The following is a 19,268-nucleotide window of genomic DNA, read 5'->3' on the forward strand; positions in this document are numbered from 1 at the left end:
TTGTAAAATATTTCTAACCATCAGGTTCATCACCTTCCTGCTGCTGCGCTGTATTTTAATTTTTTTTACGTGAGATCATTCATACTCTATCTCTTTTTCCCCATTTTTGTTCCGGGGAAAGGTTGCCCTGACGATGTTCTACTGATTACCACACCAAGCCGAGAGGGAAGAATTAACACTAGACCAGGATTTGAATGTAATCTCCCGCCATATGCAAACAATTCAACTGGGGTCCACAGTCAATATAATTGGCACAGTTGGATGCTTGCCAGGAAATATAATGCATCCTGTATTCATCCATATGTATCTCCTGTTCTTCTCAATCAGAGGAGTGTTTTTTGGTGCACGCATGCTTTTCTAATCAATCTGGAATCTGTTCACTTGGCATCTGAAGGACATCGATCACAAAATCATATTGCTTTGGCTTAAGCATAGCTTACTCCAATGAATGCTTCTGAATTAATGCTGTATTAGATTGATAGTGTTGCATTCAATTATTTATTTATCTTCCACCTTCAACATGTTTATTTGCCACGTTTTAAGTTTTGAGAAAAGGTCAATGCGTTTGATAGAAACATTTCTGGCTGCATTTGCTGCCAAAAGTACAATTATTTGGTTGATTACTTTGCCATCAACCCTGTATTGTAAACCTTATTGTAGATTGATTTTTGTTAAGAAAATAAAATGGAGCCGTTTTGTATTGCTACTCGTTCTTGGTTGGTCTATTTGGCCTTGGTCGTTTTGAACCCAATTTATGGTTGTAAGCAGATGAATTAAACAAGCACTTTTTGGAGGGGCTTGTTTTTAACCAATGGGTTGTTGTTTAGTTGTGGAGTTGACGTTATTGGGTTGGATGTGTGAATGTAAAATAAAATGTTTTTTTTCCTGTGGTCCCCCACTCAAATCTCTAAATGTGGAGATAAAACATTTATATTGATTTGAAATTAATCATCGCCCAATGTTTGAGGTATGTATTTTTTGACAATTTGCACTTATAGGCTTTGCTGGGGCCGTAGCGCCATGGAATTAACATTCTGTGCTTGTAAATAATCTAAATGAGGTATAAATATGTGTGCAGATCAAATCTGAAGCCTCTGATCATTGTGTTCCAATCGTTTGCTATCGATTTTCCACATTCTAAATGTGACAAAATGTGAAAAGCGAAATAAATCTATTGACGCCATTTAAAAATATCTATCAAAATGGTCAACTGCATTAGTAATATCCATAATTTATTAGCATTGTATTTCATTGTGCCTTGACAACCATTTGATATGAACATGAGCTTGAAATTATAAAAATGATTAAAGTACTTCCGTCCACGTTCTGTGTTACTGTACTCTCTGAGTCTTTAATATCGGTCAACAAATGGATTACAATTTTTATAATCCATTCAGCATTTAATTTTCATTCATCACGTATGAATACCAAACATTACATTCCTGTATAACGCTTAAAAATAAAATATTTCAGATGAATGCTTCTTGGCCATTAGCCCAATACATTCAGTTGCACTAAAGCCCTGCTAGTTCAATTGAAGAGAACTAGTGATCTTAGAACTAGGGCCCCTTTTTAATCCCTTCTGCCCAACCCCAGTCTGCCCACGGGCCCGCCGCAGAGGAGCTCACCCTCCCGATGAGGTATCCTTCATTGTAACCGATTTCAAATGGTGCTAGAAACACAAGAAGACTCTGAACACCGAAAGAAATCAGTCAACCTTGGAAAAGAGGACCTTAAGCTTGCACTGCTAACTGTGTCACTGCTACTGTGTCAATGCCAACTGCGTCACTGCTACTGCGTCAATGTTAACTGCGTCACTGCTACTGAGTCACTGCTACTGCGTCAATGATAACTGCATCACTGCTACTGAGTCAATGCTACTGCTTAATGCTAACTGCGTCACTGCTACTGAGTCACTGCTACTGAGTCAATGCTACTGAGTCACTGCTACTGTGCCATGGCTAGCTGAATGACTGCTAACTGAGTCACTGCTACTGTGCCATGGCTAACTGAGTCATGGCTAACTGCCTCACGCTAACTGATGGTGTGTTCCAGATGCCTCGTACACCAGCCGAACGAGTTGCAAATGGGGTAATCTCCCAGCTTTCTTGCGGCATTTGACCTGGGACCGACCAAAAGTTTTGGTCGATTCTGAGAGTATACAGAGTTCAGTGAGGTTGACCGTACAACTCGACAACAAAAATGGCTGGTCCAAAAATTGGATTTATTTTCTTTGTATTCGTAACACGTTGGTCATTTTAATGTCGATTTTAAATGCTCTTACACACTTGATTAAATTTCTTCGTTATTCCGGTCATCAATTTATGCATTGCACGGTCTTGCTGTGCGTGAAATACAATGTAAAGTTGTGTTTTTCTTCTAGCTGGTTTGCTAGAGAGGCTAATGTGGCTAACAATGACTAGCCAATGACATGACGCAATCACAAAGACAAACAGGAACGCTATAAGTGTTACAAGCCAGGAAATTACGCCACAAGAGCAACTCGTGCGGGTGGTGTAAGAGGCATCTGGAACACATCATAAGTCACTGCTACTGAGTCACTGCGACTGCAACTGCGCCACTGCTAACTGTCCCTCCGGCCCGTTCGTAAGGGGTGGGTGACACTTCCTGGGTGATGAAATCCCGTTTTCCTCCCCTCCCACCAAGTGTGATGCAGTGTTGCTGGCACGCATCCAGCATCTGTGGGAGAAGTTCACATCCCACCACAAGAACACTGATTTCAAATGGTGCTAGATGGAGGACCGCACTCTAAGCCACCATCGGAAACCAGCTTCCAAGGGGAGTATTTCTGAGGGTCGGTTCCACCGGTGACGCAAACAAACTGAAACATTACAAAGGAAAAAGTTAGGCACATATGAAAAGGCTGACCTTAGGTATTTTCTGTGTTAGTTTGAAAGTCTCACCCACCAGATCATCAGACTCCAACCTAAGTGCTAGCTCCCCAGAGACTTAATACCATCATCCAGTGATACAGGCCCAGGATCCTCAGCCTCTCGTGGCTCTGAGTGCAACAACAACGTATGGCTTAAGGAATGCAATTCACAATGAAATGAGTGTGGAAAAGTTAAATGCATTGTGCAAGTACAGTAATGCTATTTGATATATTTAAGGAAGATAACAAAACTGGGACAGCTGGAATAGACATACAGTATCTATGGCCCTATTCATTTTCAGGGCCTAGGTGACTTACTACTGGGTATAAGAGATACGGTGGGAAAATACAAATCCTCCCATGTTATAGTAGTGCTTCTGGGGGGAGACGGCAAAGCCTAAGCAGGAAACCAACAGGAGCAAGGGGCGGAGTTACACCTGGTTTCCTGTTTCGTAAAGAGATATTCTACAGAAGAAACTCAATCACACCAGTGGATGACATTTTAAGCAGAGGATTGTAATGTAATTCTCTAGTAGTCCGTCTAAAATGGGTGGATTTGAAACCTGTACACTTTTACTTTTTTACAGTTAACTACTGCTGGCCGAGTTTGTGTACGCCGTTTACGTGTTTATTGATCACCGCCTCCAGCAACAGTTTCAGCTCACTGAAACACTTAAATTGTCCTTGTTGTGTCCACGGAAGTTGCTCCAATGCAAGTAAATGACAATGATATTCCGTGGCACACACACAGATTCCCGTTTCAATCTGTGTGTGTGCTCCCGTTTCAATCTGTGTGTGTGCCACATTTGACCATTAATTATTAATTATATCAATGATATAATTATAATTAAGAAAATATATTTTTTATAATAATAGATAGATATGATAATAGATAGGCTACCTAATAAACCGTTGGAACACACAAGACCGGTAGCAACGCCGGTATATAAACCCCGCGAAGCCCAATCCCTACGAGAGCTCGCGCGCTGCCAGACGCTGTCACTGAGTGTGAGAGGAGAGTTGACGGAGAAGATGGCGGTTGACCTACAGTTTCAAAGTTTATACCGTTTATACTCTGTAATACCGGTGTTAACACAAGTGTATTACTCGGTGTGAAATGTCCACACCGAGGCAACCCTGCGTTGCGCCGAATTGAAAAAGGAAACCGCTATAATGAAATAGCGGTAATATTTCCACATTAATTGATAAAATAACAGATTGATCATTTTGATCATTTTAATTCCAAAGGGGGATGCCATCCCCCCTCAATTCGAGTGCTGATTACGATAGGCCTATATTGTATTACATACAAATATGTTATATTTCTAATTTTAGTAAAAGGTTGGACACACAATTAACATTACTTATAAAGTAGGCTACTCAATCATCAATGCAGAATTCTGTCATAAAGTCTTATATGCCACTCCGTTCTCCCTATTTCAACTAGGTGTGTTTGCGTTTTGTGTGTACACCCTTGCTCAACATGGTCTGGTGGATCATCACAGGGGAATTCAGCTTCATCTGAAGAGTCAATCTGGAAAAGCCAAATTTACCAATGAGATTAGGATACCCACAGCAAATAGAAAGTAGCTGTTTGTGGCAGCTTGAATTTAAATTACAATTGTACAGTTATCATTTCTTAACATCCATTCTCTTAATTAACTTTGTGTTTAGTGTGTACACACCATATACTGTGTATTCATTTGATCATCAAGGTCTCCGTCATCAGAGAATTCAGCTTCAAATTAAGGCCTTGAATCAATCTGGAAGCCAGTGGACAAATAGATGTTAGCCTAGCTGTAGGGAATTACTTCGACAAAGTGTCGCAAGGAGGCGCTCTTATTCCAGTTTTTCTTACCTCCTCGGTCGAACTTGCTGGCCGTTCCTCTGTTCTCAATTGACTTCTGTACCATCTTGTAGTTTTTGGCACAGGTATAGAAAAATCGGACAAATATCGTTTATAATTTCGTGACATTTTGCAGTTAGACGACAAATTTAAACTGAAAACAACAACTGAACAACTGAAAAAGACAACTGTAAACCCGCGAGCGTCTCACGCGCTGCGAATGCGGTTGTAAACATATGCTACGCATTCGCAGCGCATGAGACGTCCGTTGAATATTTGACAGTCGAGTCGTGAGTTTTAGTCGTGAGTTTGCTACGGAAAAATAAAGAAAATGGCAAAATATGCACTATTTGACTTTCCGGATGAAGGGGCTGTGGGCATAGGCGAAATATCATGGGTGGTAGGCAAAGTAAATTTAAAAGATCATTTTGTAACGTATAAAGTTAATTGGCCAAACAAGGGAAGGATTGTGTAGGCTACTGTCCAGGACGGATTATATCAGTCAGTGGTAAGTAACACAAGTTTTTTTCTCCTTTGACTATGTTTACATAAAATATGTGCATAACTACATACATATGGTAATATTTCAAATATCACGGTAAACGTTTTCGTTTCAAAAACGTTGTTAATTGTTAAGCTTGCAACGGTAGGCACGATAAGGCCCCCTAGCTCGCGGCCTATAATGTGAGGCGCGGGAAGTGTGGGGTGCGCAGCCTGGATTTATAGAGAGAAACTTTATTTTGCCCAAAATAATACTAGCATTTTAAACACACATTATGAAAACGTCATAATTTTGACGTTTTCAGACAACAGAGAGGAGTTAGTTTGCAAGAGGAGGCATTATCTTGATGGTGGAGACAAACTGTCGAGCCCGGAGGAGAAAGGGAAGGGGAAAAGGAAGAAACTGAAGAATGGTCGCTATTCTGACGACGACGACGACGACGACGTAGTATCGCTGGTAGGTAACTAAAGTTTTATCACAGAAATGTCATCTATAGGCCTTGTGGATGAGTTAAATTAAAATCGTTGAAAAACTAAACTTCATTATGATTTAAAGGATCATCAGTTAAGTCAATGTAAGAAGAAGAAGAAGAGAAAAAACACAGGTCTTAACGTCTTAATGGAACTGGAAAAGCAAGGTATTGGTGCAGTGATGTACAAATATTCACCGTATGGAAGTGCTTCTTAACATCAGTGAATTATTGTAATGTGATGTAGCCTAATGTTGTCTGTCATATTGTACACCATGGGGTCGCCAACTGGCCTGCTTTGCCTGGCCTGTCAGATCATTTTGACTTTTTGCTTTCTGTCAACTTATTAAGCATATTAACAAGATTAGATTTGAGTATTCATCTCCTGTTCCGCCTGCATTGTCTACTCGCTCAGGCTCATCCCCCCTGCTGACCTCTGTTGTACAGTCTTGATGTAACCCTTAACTCTATGTGCATCTTCTGTTTGTCATAGGATCATGTCAGCTGAACTCAATTAATGAAACCAGGAATGAAGTAAGATCCACGAATGCAGTAAACTGTCTGCACTTAATGTTCTACCTACAATTAAAGTTTGTATTTCCTAACTCTATAGTATAGGGATAGATACAGCAATATATTCCTGTAATCTTTCAGCTGTAAGCTTTGTACCCTCTAACTGGCTTCTGTATTTGCCCAGGTGTATGTGAGTCAGTTTTGTTTTTTTAATGGAATTTTATTTTCAGTGCCATCACCCATCTTGTGAGCTGTTGAGGGAGAACAACCACAGGCTTCAGAGGGAAAATGATTCTCTCAAGGCAAAAATAGCAACATTGAAATGTAATGCTATTGTTGAAAACTTTTTCTTTTTTTTACACAAGGGTTTTTCTGTTTTACATGTTAGCTAAAAAGCTATTATGAATCCTTTGCTCAGTGCTGCCAGACGTTTTGCAGAAGATGGAGGAGTTTCTCCGCTCAGCACCAAGACCAACGACAACACCAATACCAACACCAACACCAAGACCAAGACCAAGACCAGAACCAACACTATCACCAGCACCAACAGCAGTTCCTGCACCAGCAACAGAAGACCCATCACCAGCTCCAGGTCCATCATCAGCATCAGCAACAGAGGCCCTGGGCCACTCTGTAAGAATCTGTTTGACTTTATTTGTATAGGTTAAGTTACTTAGTTTCAGTTGCACTGTTTTTCTAAATGCATCAGCCGTACACTCGGTTAATCTAAATGCATATATATATATCATTGAGGTAAGACGCTAGTCTGCTGTATGTTAAAGTAGATTTGTGGTAATGTTATCTACTTGCATTAAAGGTCATTCCAAAAGGACTTGTGGAGCGCTGCTCCTTCCAAAGCCCCCAGAAGTTCATAAATGATCTCCTACATGAAATGTATACCAGGGAATATATGGCAGGCCATTCAGTGACTGGACAGTCATCCAGCAGCTGCACAGAAGGAAAACCTGGCCAAGCCAAACAGGACCTTGTTGAAATAACAAGTAGGTATATAGAAATGAGAAAAGATGTTGGTTGAGTGATACCCTCATTCTCATGCTCATCTTTCGTGTATGTGTTTGTTTGTGTGTGTGTGTATTCCCACAGATGCTGCAAAGTTGAAGTTCACCTACGTAACTGATATGACATAAAAGCATTTATATGACAAAAGCTGAACAATGCTGCCAAATTTCAGAAACAATAAATTATCAACTGTTTAAAGAAAGTTAAACTTTTGTTCTATTTTTTTTGTATTTTAGCAGTCTGTAGAAAACACTGTGTTAATGGTGGTTGTAAGCCTAATTTATGTGCAGTGAATTATTGTTACAGCACTAAAAATGGCAACAACAAAAAGTGATACAGTTGAAAATATACATTAGGTAAAGTACAATGACATAGTTAAAAGAACAACAAAATACTGCATAATGCAGTTATTGTAATGCAGTATATATAGTACTATGGTATCGTAATTGTAGTATTCTATAGCAAAATAAAAGTATTTTGCTATAGAATACTACGTTCTGTAATTTACTTCAGTAGATTGTAGTTTATGTAGTAAACTGTAGTAGTATATAATGTAGTATACTGTAGTAATAAAACTGCAGTTTTCTGTAGTATACTATAGTTTACTGTAGTAGTATATATGTGGTATACTGTAGTAATAAAACTGCAGTTTTACTGTAGTTTACTGTAGTAAAACTACTATAGTAAGGTTCAAAAACACTACAATATTTACTTTAGTATATGTACTGTAGTTTATTTACTATAGTAAACTATAGAATTTTCTGTAGTATACTATAGTTTACTGTAGTAAAACTACTATAGTAAGGTTCAAAAACACTACAATATTTACTATAGTATATGTACTGTAGTTTATTTACTATAGTAAACTATAGAATTTTCTGTAGTATACTATAGTTTACTGTAGTAAAACTACTATAGTAAGGTTAAAAAACACTACAATATTTACTATAGTATATATAGGGTATACTATAGTTTATTTACTATAGTAAACTACAGAATTTTTTCATGTGGGAAGACAACACAGCTTTATGTTACGGCGAAACATGCAGCTCTAGTCTCGACAATGCGTTACTTTAGTCTGGTATTTCTCTTCACTGATTGGTTAGACAGCCTTCAAACTTAGTGGTCAAGCAAAGAAGAGGGAGGGGCTCGTTCTGCATACCTAATAGCCGGAGTGAATAACTAATAGTCGGAGTGAATGACTAATAGCCGCGGCTATTAGTCATTCAAAACCGTACGGAATCCGTACGGAAACCGTAGTGCGGTTTTGCACTTTTACCGCGCAATTCTAGGACCGGATTGTGGCCTTCTTGGCTTTCCATAAAACCGCATTCCGTGCGGTTTTGCACTTTTACCGCGCCATTCTAGGGCCAGTTAATGGCCTTCTTGGCTTTCCATACATAACTACGCGGCTGGTTTTCATGCACGTCGAAGAGTGATTGAGACTTTTTTTTAACCCCCTCCACCCTCCCACATGTCACTAAACATTCCCGTCAACGTGACCAATCCCCACCATATCCCAGCCTTTTGCCTGGTTCTTTGCATTTTTTTTAATATTCTTATAATTAATATTTTTATTTAATTTTTTTTTACATTATTTTAGGCTACGTTTTATGAGTAGCCTATGTCAGTCTGCACAAATCCCCCCCACTTTCTCTCACACATTTTAAGTGCCCTGCCTGCTCAAACATTTCCTGGACTGTCTCTCTCAAACTAAGAACATAATGGCCCACATTAGGCTCAGACGCACGTGATACACCATTACCAATGTGTTATAATAAAACACATCCAATACTAGGAATGTCCGCTGGTTACGCCACTGAGGCTATAGTAGGCTAACGAGGCTCTTAGCGTCCTACGAGTACCCTGGAGCACTCGTTAGCTACGAGCGTTTTCAAGACGTTCGTTACCAAAGATGCTTTCGGGAAACGGTGTGAAAACTGTACGATGCTCGTACGACCCACTCTGCGATCCACTTAGGCTAAAGATGCTTTCGGGAAATGGGGCCCTGGTTAAACTGTAACCGCAAACAATTTGGCAACAACGTGGCCTAGCCTAGCCTGCTTCTGAGGAAACATTGTTGCAAACAAACTGTTAGGAATAGTTACCTTGTTAATTCTTGAGTTATAGGCTCCTCCATTTTAGCCCAAATATTTATATTCTATTATTTTTCTTATGTCTTTTTCAAAAAATAATATCAATGATCAATAATAGATTGAACATTACTTTACATTTATTTTTTATTTGTGATGTCCTTATCTACCTCATCACTTAGCGGCAGGTTCTGAGATACTTGATTGATGATTATACTTGATTGATGATTATATATGATTGCTAGCCCCGTATTGCAGTTTCACAAGGATCCATATTTGATAATCTTACCTAATGAAATGATCAGTTGCATCTATCATAAGTAAATGTAATGGCTAAAACACATGCCAGCTCTTTTAGTGTACAGACTTCCTTCCCCACTCGGTTTCCCAAGTTTCTGAACGTTAAAGGGCAGAGGACGCTGTTAACATTCGATGGAATGGCCTCTGAGTGTAGAAAAGGTTGGATACATTTGAGATAAGGCAAATACACAATCAAATCAAACGCATAACATAGGTCTAGTATTTTTTTTGCTGAAATCATACATATTATACCATTAACTACATTATCATGCTGGTGGCTAGTCCATTTAGTGATGGGCAAATGAAGCTTCGGTGATGAAGCACTGAACCACTTAGGCACATTGTTTCGAAAATGGGTTCATTACTTGAAGCTTCAGTAACAGTGACCTCTCCTGGTGAAGTGCCAAGGCTGCAACTAAATTAGCCTGGCTAGATAGTGGCCAGGAGGCTTTAAAGGTCCCATGACATGCTATTTTATGTATTCTTTAATATAGGTATTAGTGGGCAACTAACACAGTATTCAAAGACGTTCCCTAAATTCAGCCGTGGTGCAGAGTTACAGCCACTCCGAGCCAGTCGCACATTGAGCTTCCCCCAAATGCGCTGTTTCGGTGGGCGTGTCAAGGAGGAGGGTGGGGGTGTGGCCCTGAGCAGCTTGCAGCCACCATGCGCTCTGTTTACAGTGGATGTATCGCAATGGCGAGCCGCACACAGCCTTTAGCCGTGTTCTGTAAATATTCTAGAACACACGGGAGTCCTGGAGCTCTATATCTAAATATTATCATATAGCCTACACAGATATCTATATCATATAATATATATTATCACGGCCAAAAGCTGTGTGAGCCGATATTATGAATCTCAAACGACCGCGTTGGGTTCTCCGACGTTCCTGGTTCTTCAACGTCCACATCAATGTGAATACACACACTTTAACGCAAGTGTTTCTTGTCGGTTCTTTGACGTGTCTTGTATTTCCACAACGAGACTGTCGTGGGGGTTATCTGAGCCATGGTTGAGAAGGAATTGGGGGAAAGGAACTTTGATTTGACTCGCTGAAGTACATGAACTGCAACATGCCGCCGGTTGCCGCGAGGCACCATCGCCCGGCAGTGGGCAGCCGGCAGCAGGCAGCGCGCGGTTCAGTCGACTTCAGGTTGATGTGAAAGTGGAAGAACCAGAGACGTCGCAGAACCCGACAAAGTCGTTTGTGATTCATAATATCGTCTGGAGGCGCACACAATATGTTATATGATATAGATATCTATGTATATGATATTATTTAGATATAGAGCTCCAGGACTGTAACGCAAGTGTTGTACACTTCCTTGTTATTTGGATAACCGTTCTGCTGTTGGTGTGACGTCGGACTCGGACTCTCGTATCTGGTATTTCTACAACGAGACTCGTATTGGGGGTTATCTCAGCCAAGGTTGAGAATGAATTGGGGGAAGGAACTTTGGCTTTGACTCCCTCAAGAACATGAACCACGACAAGGAGGAGAAAGGGATCTTTGCCGGGCAGCGCTTATGCACCTCCGCCTCCGGCGGTGGTCCCTCAGCGGGGCTCAAGCGGGAGACATTCGCCGCCAACAATCCCTTTCTCCTCCATGTCGTGGTTCATGTTCTTGAGGGAGTCAAAGCCAAAGTTCCTTCCCCCCAATTCATTCTCAACCTTGGCTGAGATAACCCCCAATACGAGTCTCGTTGTAGAAATACCAGACGTGTTATGCGCCATACACCAACAGCAGAACGGTTATCCAAATAACAAGGAAGTGTACAACACTTGCGTTACAGTCCTGGAGCTCTATATCTAAATAATATCATATAATACATAGATATCTATATCATATAACATATTGTGTGCACCTCCAGACGATATTATGAATCACAAACGACTTTGTCGGGTTCTGCGACGTCTCTGGTTCTTCCACATCAGGGGCGGATCTACTGGGGTGGCATGGGGTGGCAACTGCCACCCTAAAAAAAGCCTTGCCACCCCAGCTGCCACCCCAGTTGGCAGCGCAAAATTCATTTTTTTTTTTTTTTTTGCTTTTACAAGACATTTACAAAAGCGAGTTTTAAAAGTCTGACTGCAAGTGAATGCAACCAGGAAATATTGCCCCATCCCGCCTGCCCCCCCCCCCCCCCCCCCCTCCCCGAGACTCCCGCCGGCACTGATTTTGAATACAAGGAAGGCGCGAGAGACCTCCAAACGAACGAAGCAAGCGGCGCGGCAGAGAGACTACATTCTTGAGGTAATACTGATCAACCGTCTATCTATAAAGAAATTATAATAATTAGAAAAGAGCAGGGCTGTGTATTACAGAAACATCATAGTTAAAGACTTAAGTTAAGATTGGAATGCCTTAAGGCCGATATATGCTCTGTTTTAGACGTAACGCGTAAGCACGTAAGATACATAACCCCCCCTTGCGCGGTAAAATATCCCCCCTTACGTGCTTAAGTGCGTCGGCCCAAATTCCTGACTATGCGTCTAAAACACTACGGCCCTACGCAGCTCGCAAAGACTGTGATTGGCCAGCTAACCACATCCTTTCAGGAGTCTCACATTTCCGGTTTTACAGCATAATAGCGCCATTTTTAAAAGGCCTGGGCCCGTGACAGAAGCGAATGAAGAATTTTGAAGAAGAAGAAAACACAAGAACGAATTATGATAATTATAAACAGTACCGCGGGAAGTAGGGGTGCTGGGGGTGCTGCCGCACCCCCTGTCTGAGGCCCTGTCTTATCACAGAAAACTATTATTTCTAAAAACTCCGGCCAAAGTGGAGATTTCTGAAAACGCCGGTTATGTGTTGTCGTGTCAACGGGGAGAAACGGGATTTTAGGTTCTGAAGCGTCACATTATGCACCTGGAAATGCTTAACGTCATGTGAGCGCCCGCTGTACCGTATTGGTCTGAATATAAACACAAACCCGACCTATGTTTGGAAAAAAGATTTGAAGACCAGATCTTGTTTTTATAAATAAATAAATTGTATTCATTGAAATAATATACGAAAATTAAAAGGCATAGAATAAAACACTGCATTGCCACTAAACAGTAGCGCAAATAGGCCGTACTGATGTGTACACCAAAGACTATTCCTGACACTCCTCTGCCCCGCTGTGTTCGCTCTGGCTGTGGTCGCTCCGAACTGTTTCGGCCCGTGGCAAAGCGGGTCATCGTCGCTGCTGTCCAAGGCATTTTGAGACGCAGCATTTATTTAATGCTCATATGACCTAGTGCTGAAAAAAAGTTATATGAAAAAGTGTGAGGGGAGCGGTGGCGCGCTAAACTTGTTCTGTGAGCAGCTGGATGTGAACCATGGTGTGAACACAACGATCGATTTTCGACTGTGCGCGCATGCACTGGTGCAATTGAGCTGCGCTGCTGTATATCTTTTTTTATCAATGTAGCGAGTTGCGAGTCTAGTCCAGGCTGAGTTTTTTTTCCAGCACCCCCTGCTGAGAATACGTTTCCGCGGCTATGATTATAAATATAAACAAGCCAGCGATTTCCACTTCCACAGATTCGTTCGTTGCTCCCCCTACTGTTCTGGCGGAGAATCCCCTTGCAACACGCGCAATCCTTAAGGAACCTTACGGGAACCGTACGTCTCTGCGTCTAAAACGACCCTAAATAGGCCTTTATAGCTGCATAGCAGGCGCGTGCCGTATGGGCAGGTGGGGCGGCGAACTCCCTGCAAAAGCATTCTCCCAAAAAAATTGTTCCCCAGTAAATCATTGCTCCAAGTTTATTTTTAATAATGTGATTATTCACATTAACTATCTATAGTTTCTGTAGGCTTTCCGACTATTTTTGTTCTGTTGATATCAAATTGATGGTGGCGATTCTAGTTGAGTTTAACGTGTCATGCAATGTGGGGCGGCGGAGCTCAACAACCGCGTCCCTCCGTATGTTTCTCGCATAACCCTGCAGGCTGCAATAAGAATTGCAATCCGCGCTAAAGACGCGCTAACAAACACAAACCCTTCTACACTCAGCTGGTTTTCCTGACCGTTAACTTCATGTGCCTCCTTTTGTATCAACAGTCATTCGATTTGATTATATTAAACTTTATTGTCATTGAACCAAGGTCCAAGGTACTTGGACAACAAAATGCAAGTCATCTTCTGTAAATAATTTACAAATGGCCATCTCTAATCTACTTGGTTGCACACCTGTCTGAACTTTTATAAACCAATATAAGTCATCAATAATTAATAATAAAACAAGCTTCACATCAAGAGCAAAAAAAATAATAAGGTAAACCCAAAAGGTCTTAAATACTTAGAAATTAAAGATATAAAAAAAGAAAGAGAGGGAAATCTTTGATAGCACTTCCCCTGAATCCCCATTTGGCTCTTCCAAGCATGCAGGTAATACACTCTACTTTTGGAGTTATTCTATGTCACCGCACTTTGAGGGTGGCATTGTATGTAAATTATTGGAATCGGTGAATAAAGTGATATTTGCACTCAAGTTGGACTGATGATTGACATCTGATAGGAATATCTCATGGACCAATGCCAACTTATTGTTAACTAAAGTACATATTGCAGCTCTCTTTGCATATATTTTTAGCCCCATACCCCTGCTGGTGTAATAGTGCAGCTGTTTGTTGTAAGGCAGGTGGATTTTGTAATTATTCAGTAATAATTTATTACATTTTGTCTGAAACCTTTTATGTTTAAATGTAAGGCTTTACTCATCCCACAATAAATTAAATATAATGTTATTGAGTCAAAATATCTAAATGTGGGGGCTTTCCAAGTAAATATTGATTAGTATGGCTTTAATTAAATCGGCATACTGTATATACTTCTGCCAGAGGGTGCCACCCCTCAAAATCTCCTGTCCCCCTCTTGCCACCCCATGAATATTTTTCTAGATCCGCCCCTGTTCCACATCAACCTGAAGTCGACTGAACCGCGCGCTGCCTGCGGCCGGCTGCCCGCTGCCGGGCGATGGTGCCTCGCGGCAACCGGCGGCATGTCGCAGTTCATGTACTTCAGCGAGTCAAACCAAAGTTCCTTTCCCCCAATTCCTTCTCAACCATGGCTTAGATAACCCCCACGACAGTCTCGTTGTGGAAATACAAGACACGTCAAAGAACCGACAAGAAACACTTGCGTTACAGTGTGTGTATTCACACACACACATGTGGCGCTCGCACGGTCGAGTCTCATTGGCGGGCCAACGTCTCTGGGCGGGCCAGGCAGAGTAAGGGGAGGAGCTGAGATTCCTCATGACGTCATGAGCACATATTTCCAAATCAGCGCGCTTGAGCCTCCGTTTTTTCATAGTGCTCGTTTTACACCAAACGCAAGTTTTAGCCACTGGGGGACCATAGGCAGGCTAGGGGAACTCATATTTATGTTAGAAAACCTCATAAATTGAGATTTTCATGTCATGGGACCTTTAAGACTGACATAAATCAAGTGCGCACGCACAAAATCACACACACACACACACACACACACACACACACACACACACACACACACACACACACACACACACACACGCACACGCACACTTATACAAAGATTGTGATGTCATTATTTTTTTTACTAATTAAGATTAATGAATTTATGTATTGTGCTATTGGGGAGAGTGCTTGGGGAAAATAAGAATGTGCTGGGAAAATATGGCAGAAGTTGGGTGTGCTTGTGTAACCAGGGGGTATGTGGGACAGGGAATACTCAAAGATTTTGATTCAGGACCATTCTTTTTTCAACACTTTTTGGACTGAGCATGTTTCTTTTTTTGCTTGCAATTTCTCCACAACATCCACGAGAACTCTTGTTCAGAAGGAACATATGAGGCTGTTGTACATAAACATTGTTGTGCCAGCCAGTATGAAGAGATGAGGGTACACATTTTGTGATTGATCTAGTTCACCAGTGGCTCCTCGGATATTTCCAGCGGTGGATCGGTCATGTACCGCTGAACAGAATCAAGTGTTTCCACATGTCAGAACGACCTCACTTCCTAGATGCTTCCATAATGATGATAAATCAATACGAACGTAATGACTGTCACAGTATGAGATAGGCTACTACGAACCAAACGCAATGTTGTGCATTAAAGTTTTTATGCTTTGAAGGCGCTACAATTCAGACTCGAAACGAGGCGGTGCCAGTTGTAGTGGCAGTGTGTGGCGCCGCAAACCACTCAGGCGATTCATTCAGAGAAAGAAGCAGATGCTGTTTCTGACGTCATATGTCACGTGATTTTTCCGTACCAAAGCAACCTTCGAAGCAGTGGTTTTATGGTTAGTGTAGTTAATGGTATGAAGCACGTATCGAAGCTTCAGTGTTGGACTGCCATCACCAAGTCCATTGACCAATTGTGCTTACAGTTGGCAATCATTATAGTCACTATCCAGTTTCCTTATGGCCTATCTTAAATTCTTAAAGATAACATTAGCCATAAAGTAAGATGACGACTAGGTCCTTAGTTACCATTGAATTGCTAATACCACGAGAGGGTAGAATCTAAATTTCGAAACATTTCTTCCCTTCCCCTCTCAAAATCAATACAGAAGAATACAACGGATGTGATTGCTCTAGACTAACAACTGAGTCAATGCTGAGTCACAGTGGCTTTGTCTCCATCAGTGGCGGCTGGTGGAATTTATTTGAGGGGGGGCTGAACGTTTGCATTCCAAACCCCTGTAGGGGGGTCTGGGGGCATCCTCCCCCAGAAGATTTTTTTGTGATTTTCACAAACAAACGAAGCATTGTGGTGCATTCTGACAAAATAATAAAGGCAAAATAGAACATTTACTTACAAAGACGAATGGGGCCAGGGAACTAAGTTTTAAGTTAATATATTTGCCTTGTAGAATTCAGCAACATTAAGAGTGCAAATACAAAAACTGAATTACACATACGGTAACATTCTCTGTGTGTGTGTGTGTGTGTGTGTGTGTGTGTGTGTGTGTGTGTGTGTGTGTGTGTGTGTGTGTGTGTGTGTGTGTGTGTGTGTGTGTTACGGCCAAGCCATTGTGTTGGTAACTTCACTCATAAATATATCTACATACTGCATTAGTATGCATTTAAACCAATACAATGAAATATGAATTCCACACACTTGTGTGTGGTGATTCAAGACACACTTAAGGCATGATGCCACCATAGGTTTGCAGAGGACTATATACAATATGCACACTGAAGGCATGATGCCACAATAGGTTTGCAGAGGACTGTATACAATATGCACACTGAAGGCATGATGGCACAATAGGTTTGCAGAGGACTGTATACTATATGCACACTGAAGGCATGATGCCACAATAGGTTTGCAGAGGACTGTATACAATATGCACACTGGAGGCATGATGGCACAATAGGTTTGCAGAGGACTACAATATGCACACTGAAGGTCTAGCTGTGCAGCTATGCTAATTTGCCCTAGCATGGCTAGCTTCACACAGTTGTTCATATGAACTCTTGCTCGCTCGTGTTTCTTGATCCGTTCTGACAGATGTTTCAGATCTGTCACCCCTGTCTGTGTCCATGAATTATCACACGCACCAGTTTTGAAAAGTATGCAAGGAAAACAAAAAATTGCATTGGCATCCCCACAGCTAGTTAACCAAGCCTTTCGATCGAACCAACCTCGGGAAAAACTTCTCTTGTAGGAGGCTTTATCCTTTTCTCTTGTTTCTTGGTTAATGTTAACTTCTGGCTTGTCTGGTCCGAGTTCTTTTACTTGCAGTTTTTCTGTGAATGTTCTTCTTTCAAAGGGATTCAAAAGTAAAGATTTAACTGAATTAGGGCGTAGCTGAACTCCCATGGAAACAGTGATAGCAGCACTCGAATGCCCCATTTCCACTGCAGGGTGCGGAACGGATCGGATCGCAAAGGTGCGGTAGGGAGGGGGCGGTATAGCCCAGCTCAGTTCCGAGGTCGCGTTTCCACTGCCGACAGTACCCTTGGTGGTAGCCCGGATGTCGATCGCCGCGGCAGCTACGTTAACATCGTAAACAACGTCTTCCTCCCCAAGAATGCAGACGAGCGTCTCCACCTCCTTGTTCGCCCAAGCAAGCTTTTTACGCGACATGTTAATTGTAAAGAATAATACCTCGAGGCTACTGTTTGTTTGTTTTTATCCCCGCGTCACCCGGAAGTGACGATTCTGTCGACCAATCAACGGAGGGGGGGTGTAGCTAGAATTTCACGGGACCCTTTCAGGCGTCTGGTCTCGTTTTGGGTACCGCAACGGAGGAGTCCCGAGAATGGGGCCGGAACGGGTACGGCAAAGTCCGGGTCACGCCCACTTTTGGCGGTGGAAACGCGACCCGACCCGCACCTTTGCGATCCGATCCGTTCCGCACCCTGCAGTGGAAACGCGGCAGAAGTCGCCATGTTGCTCATCTCTGCGGTACTTGCAAATGCGCAGTGGACGGTGCACTGCGCTTGGGGCTGAATCTTCAGCGCCCCAAAGCCACAAAATTCGACGACGCTGATTGGCGGAATTATGTACTTTTCTGCCTAGCAACGGGAGAACCATTGGCTAATCATTCAGGCTTGTGGGGCTGAGCGAAAGGCGCCCCACGGAAGTAATCTGCTTCACCAAAATGAACGTTGAACATGTAAGTGAATGAAGATTTAATGATGGGGTATAATATCTAAAGATATTCTAAAGTAAATTCATTATTCGAATGCAATTAAAATAGATTGATCCTCAAAATGAGAAAGATTATTAAAATATATATATATATATATTTAAAAAAAAAAAGATTGCCGGTCGGCGGGAGGGCGGCGCCCCAGCGCCCTCTATAGGCGAGCCGCCACTGGTCTCCATGATAGCCTTCCCAGGAATCCCGTCAGCATGTTTGGCAGGGTGAGGTTTTACAGCCTCCATCACACAATGGAGAACCAAACCCATTACATCCTGACCGGAAATGACTCCATCAGCTAAATTATATTTAAAAATGAGAGAGATGTATTAATATCATTATTAATCATAAATGTTAATGTGAAGTTGTTTAAGATAACCTCATGAATCTAATAAAAGAGTAAACATATGAACATTTTCACGACCGACTGTTATATTGCCTGATTCACTGAACTTAAATTAATTGTGTATCGTAATTTCAAGAGAAAAGAATGATTAATAGTTAGTAAAAGTATGTAAAAAAAAATCAAGTATAAAAACAAGATATACCATAGATTACACTTGGGTTTTTGTTTGTCGGTGCCGTTAAAGTAGTAAACAATTATAAAAGCTACTTTAACGGCACGACAATCCAAAACCCAAGTGAAATCTAGATGGAAAAACTGTGTCGTTCAAAATGTGAGCAGCTTTTACTGCTTCGCCACCTACAGAGTTTGTTATGTACGATCATTCAAAAACTCCATGTTATTTCCCATAGACATTTGATCGATGGAACCAGGAGCCTCGGAGGCGGGACTTATTCTCCGTAAGTCTGCTCCTTCCGGTAGACACCCATGGGACCTAATGCCGCGTTTCCACCGCAGGGTGCAGTACGGTTCGGTTCGCCTCAGTCCGGTAGTAGCGGTATAGCCCAGCTCAGTTCCGAGGTCGCGTTTCCACCGCCGACAGTACCCTTTGTGGTAGGCCAGATTTCAATCACCGCGGCAGCTACGTAAACA

The 19,268-nt window shown here is 41.8% G+C and overlaps 2 protein-coding genes and 1 long non-coding RNA gene across 6 annotated transcripts in view; 2 read left to right on the forward strand and 1 right to left on the reverse strand.

Moving 5' to 3' along the window:
* The window catches only part of LOC132471725 (membrane cofactor protein-like), a 63,197-nt gene that overhangs the window by 16,362 nt on the left and 27,567 nt on the right, over nucleotides 1–19,268 (forward strand). For 3 of the 4 annotated variants that reach the window (XR_009529087.1, XR_009529169.1, XR_009529230.1), the window contains one exon: nucleotides 122–1,322. The exons of the other annotated variant lie outside the window; for it this stretch is intronic. The gene's annotated coding sequence lies outside the window, so the exon portion shown is untranslated. Of the gene's footprint in view, nucleotides 1–121; nucleotides 1,323–19,268 lie in introns of those variants that run through there. 4 annotated transcript variants of the gene reach the window in all.
* Nucleotides 351–3,807, reverse strand: LOC132446742 (uncharacterized). Its single transcript, XR_009522980.1, has 2 exons — nucleotides 2,929–3,807; nucleotides 351–2,842 (listed from the first exon to the last, which is right to left on the reverse strand). It is a non-coding gene; the product is annotated as an uncharacterized LOC132446742 (long non-coding RNA).
* Nucleotides 6,559–7,126, forward strand: LOC132473233 (uncharacterized protein DDB_G0281025-like). The gene is made up of 2 exons (XM_060073621.1): nucleotides 6,559–6,856; nucleotides 7,041–7,126. Exons 1-2 carry the CDS (start codon nucleotides 6,625–6,627, stop codon nucleotides 7,100–7,102), a joined length of 294 nt encoding a protein of 97 aa, XP_059929604.1. The 5' UTR covers nucleotides 6,559–6,624; the 3' UTR covers nucleotides 7,103–7,126.

Source organism: Gadus macrocephalus, chromosome 1 (genome assembly GCF_031168955.1).
Source record: "Gadus macrocephalus chromosome 1, ASM3116895v1".
NCBI lineage: Eukaryota > Metazoa > Chordata > Actinopteri > Gadiformes > Gadidae > Gadus > Gadus macrocephalus.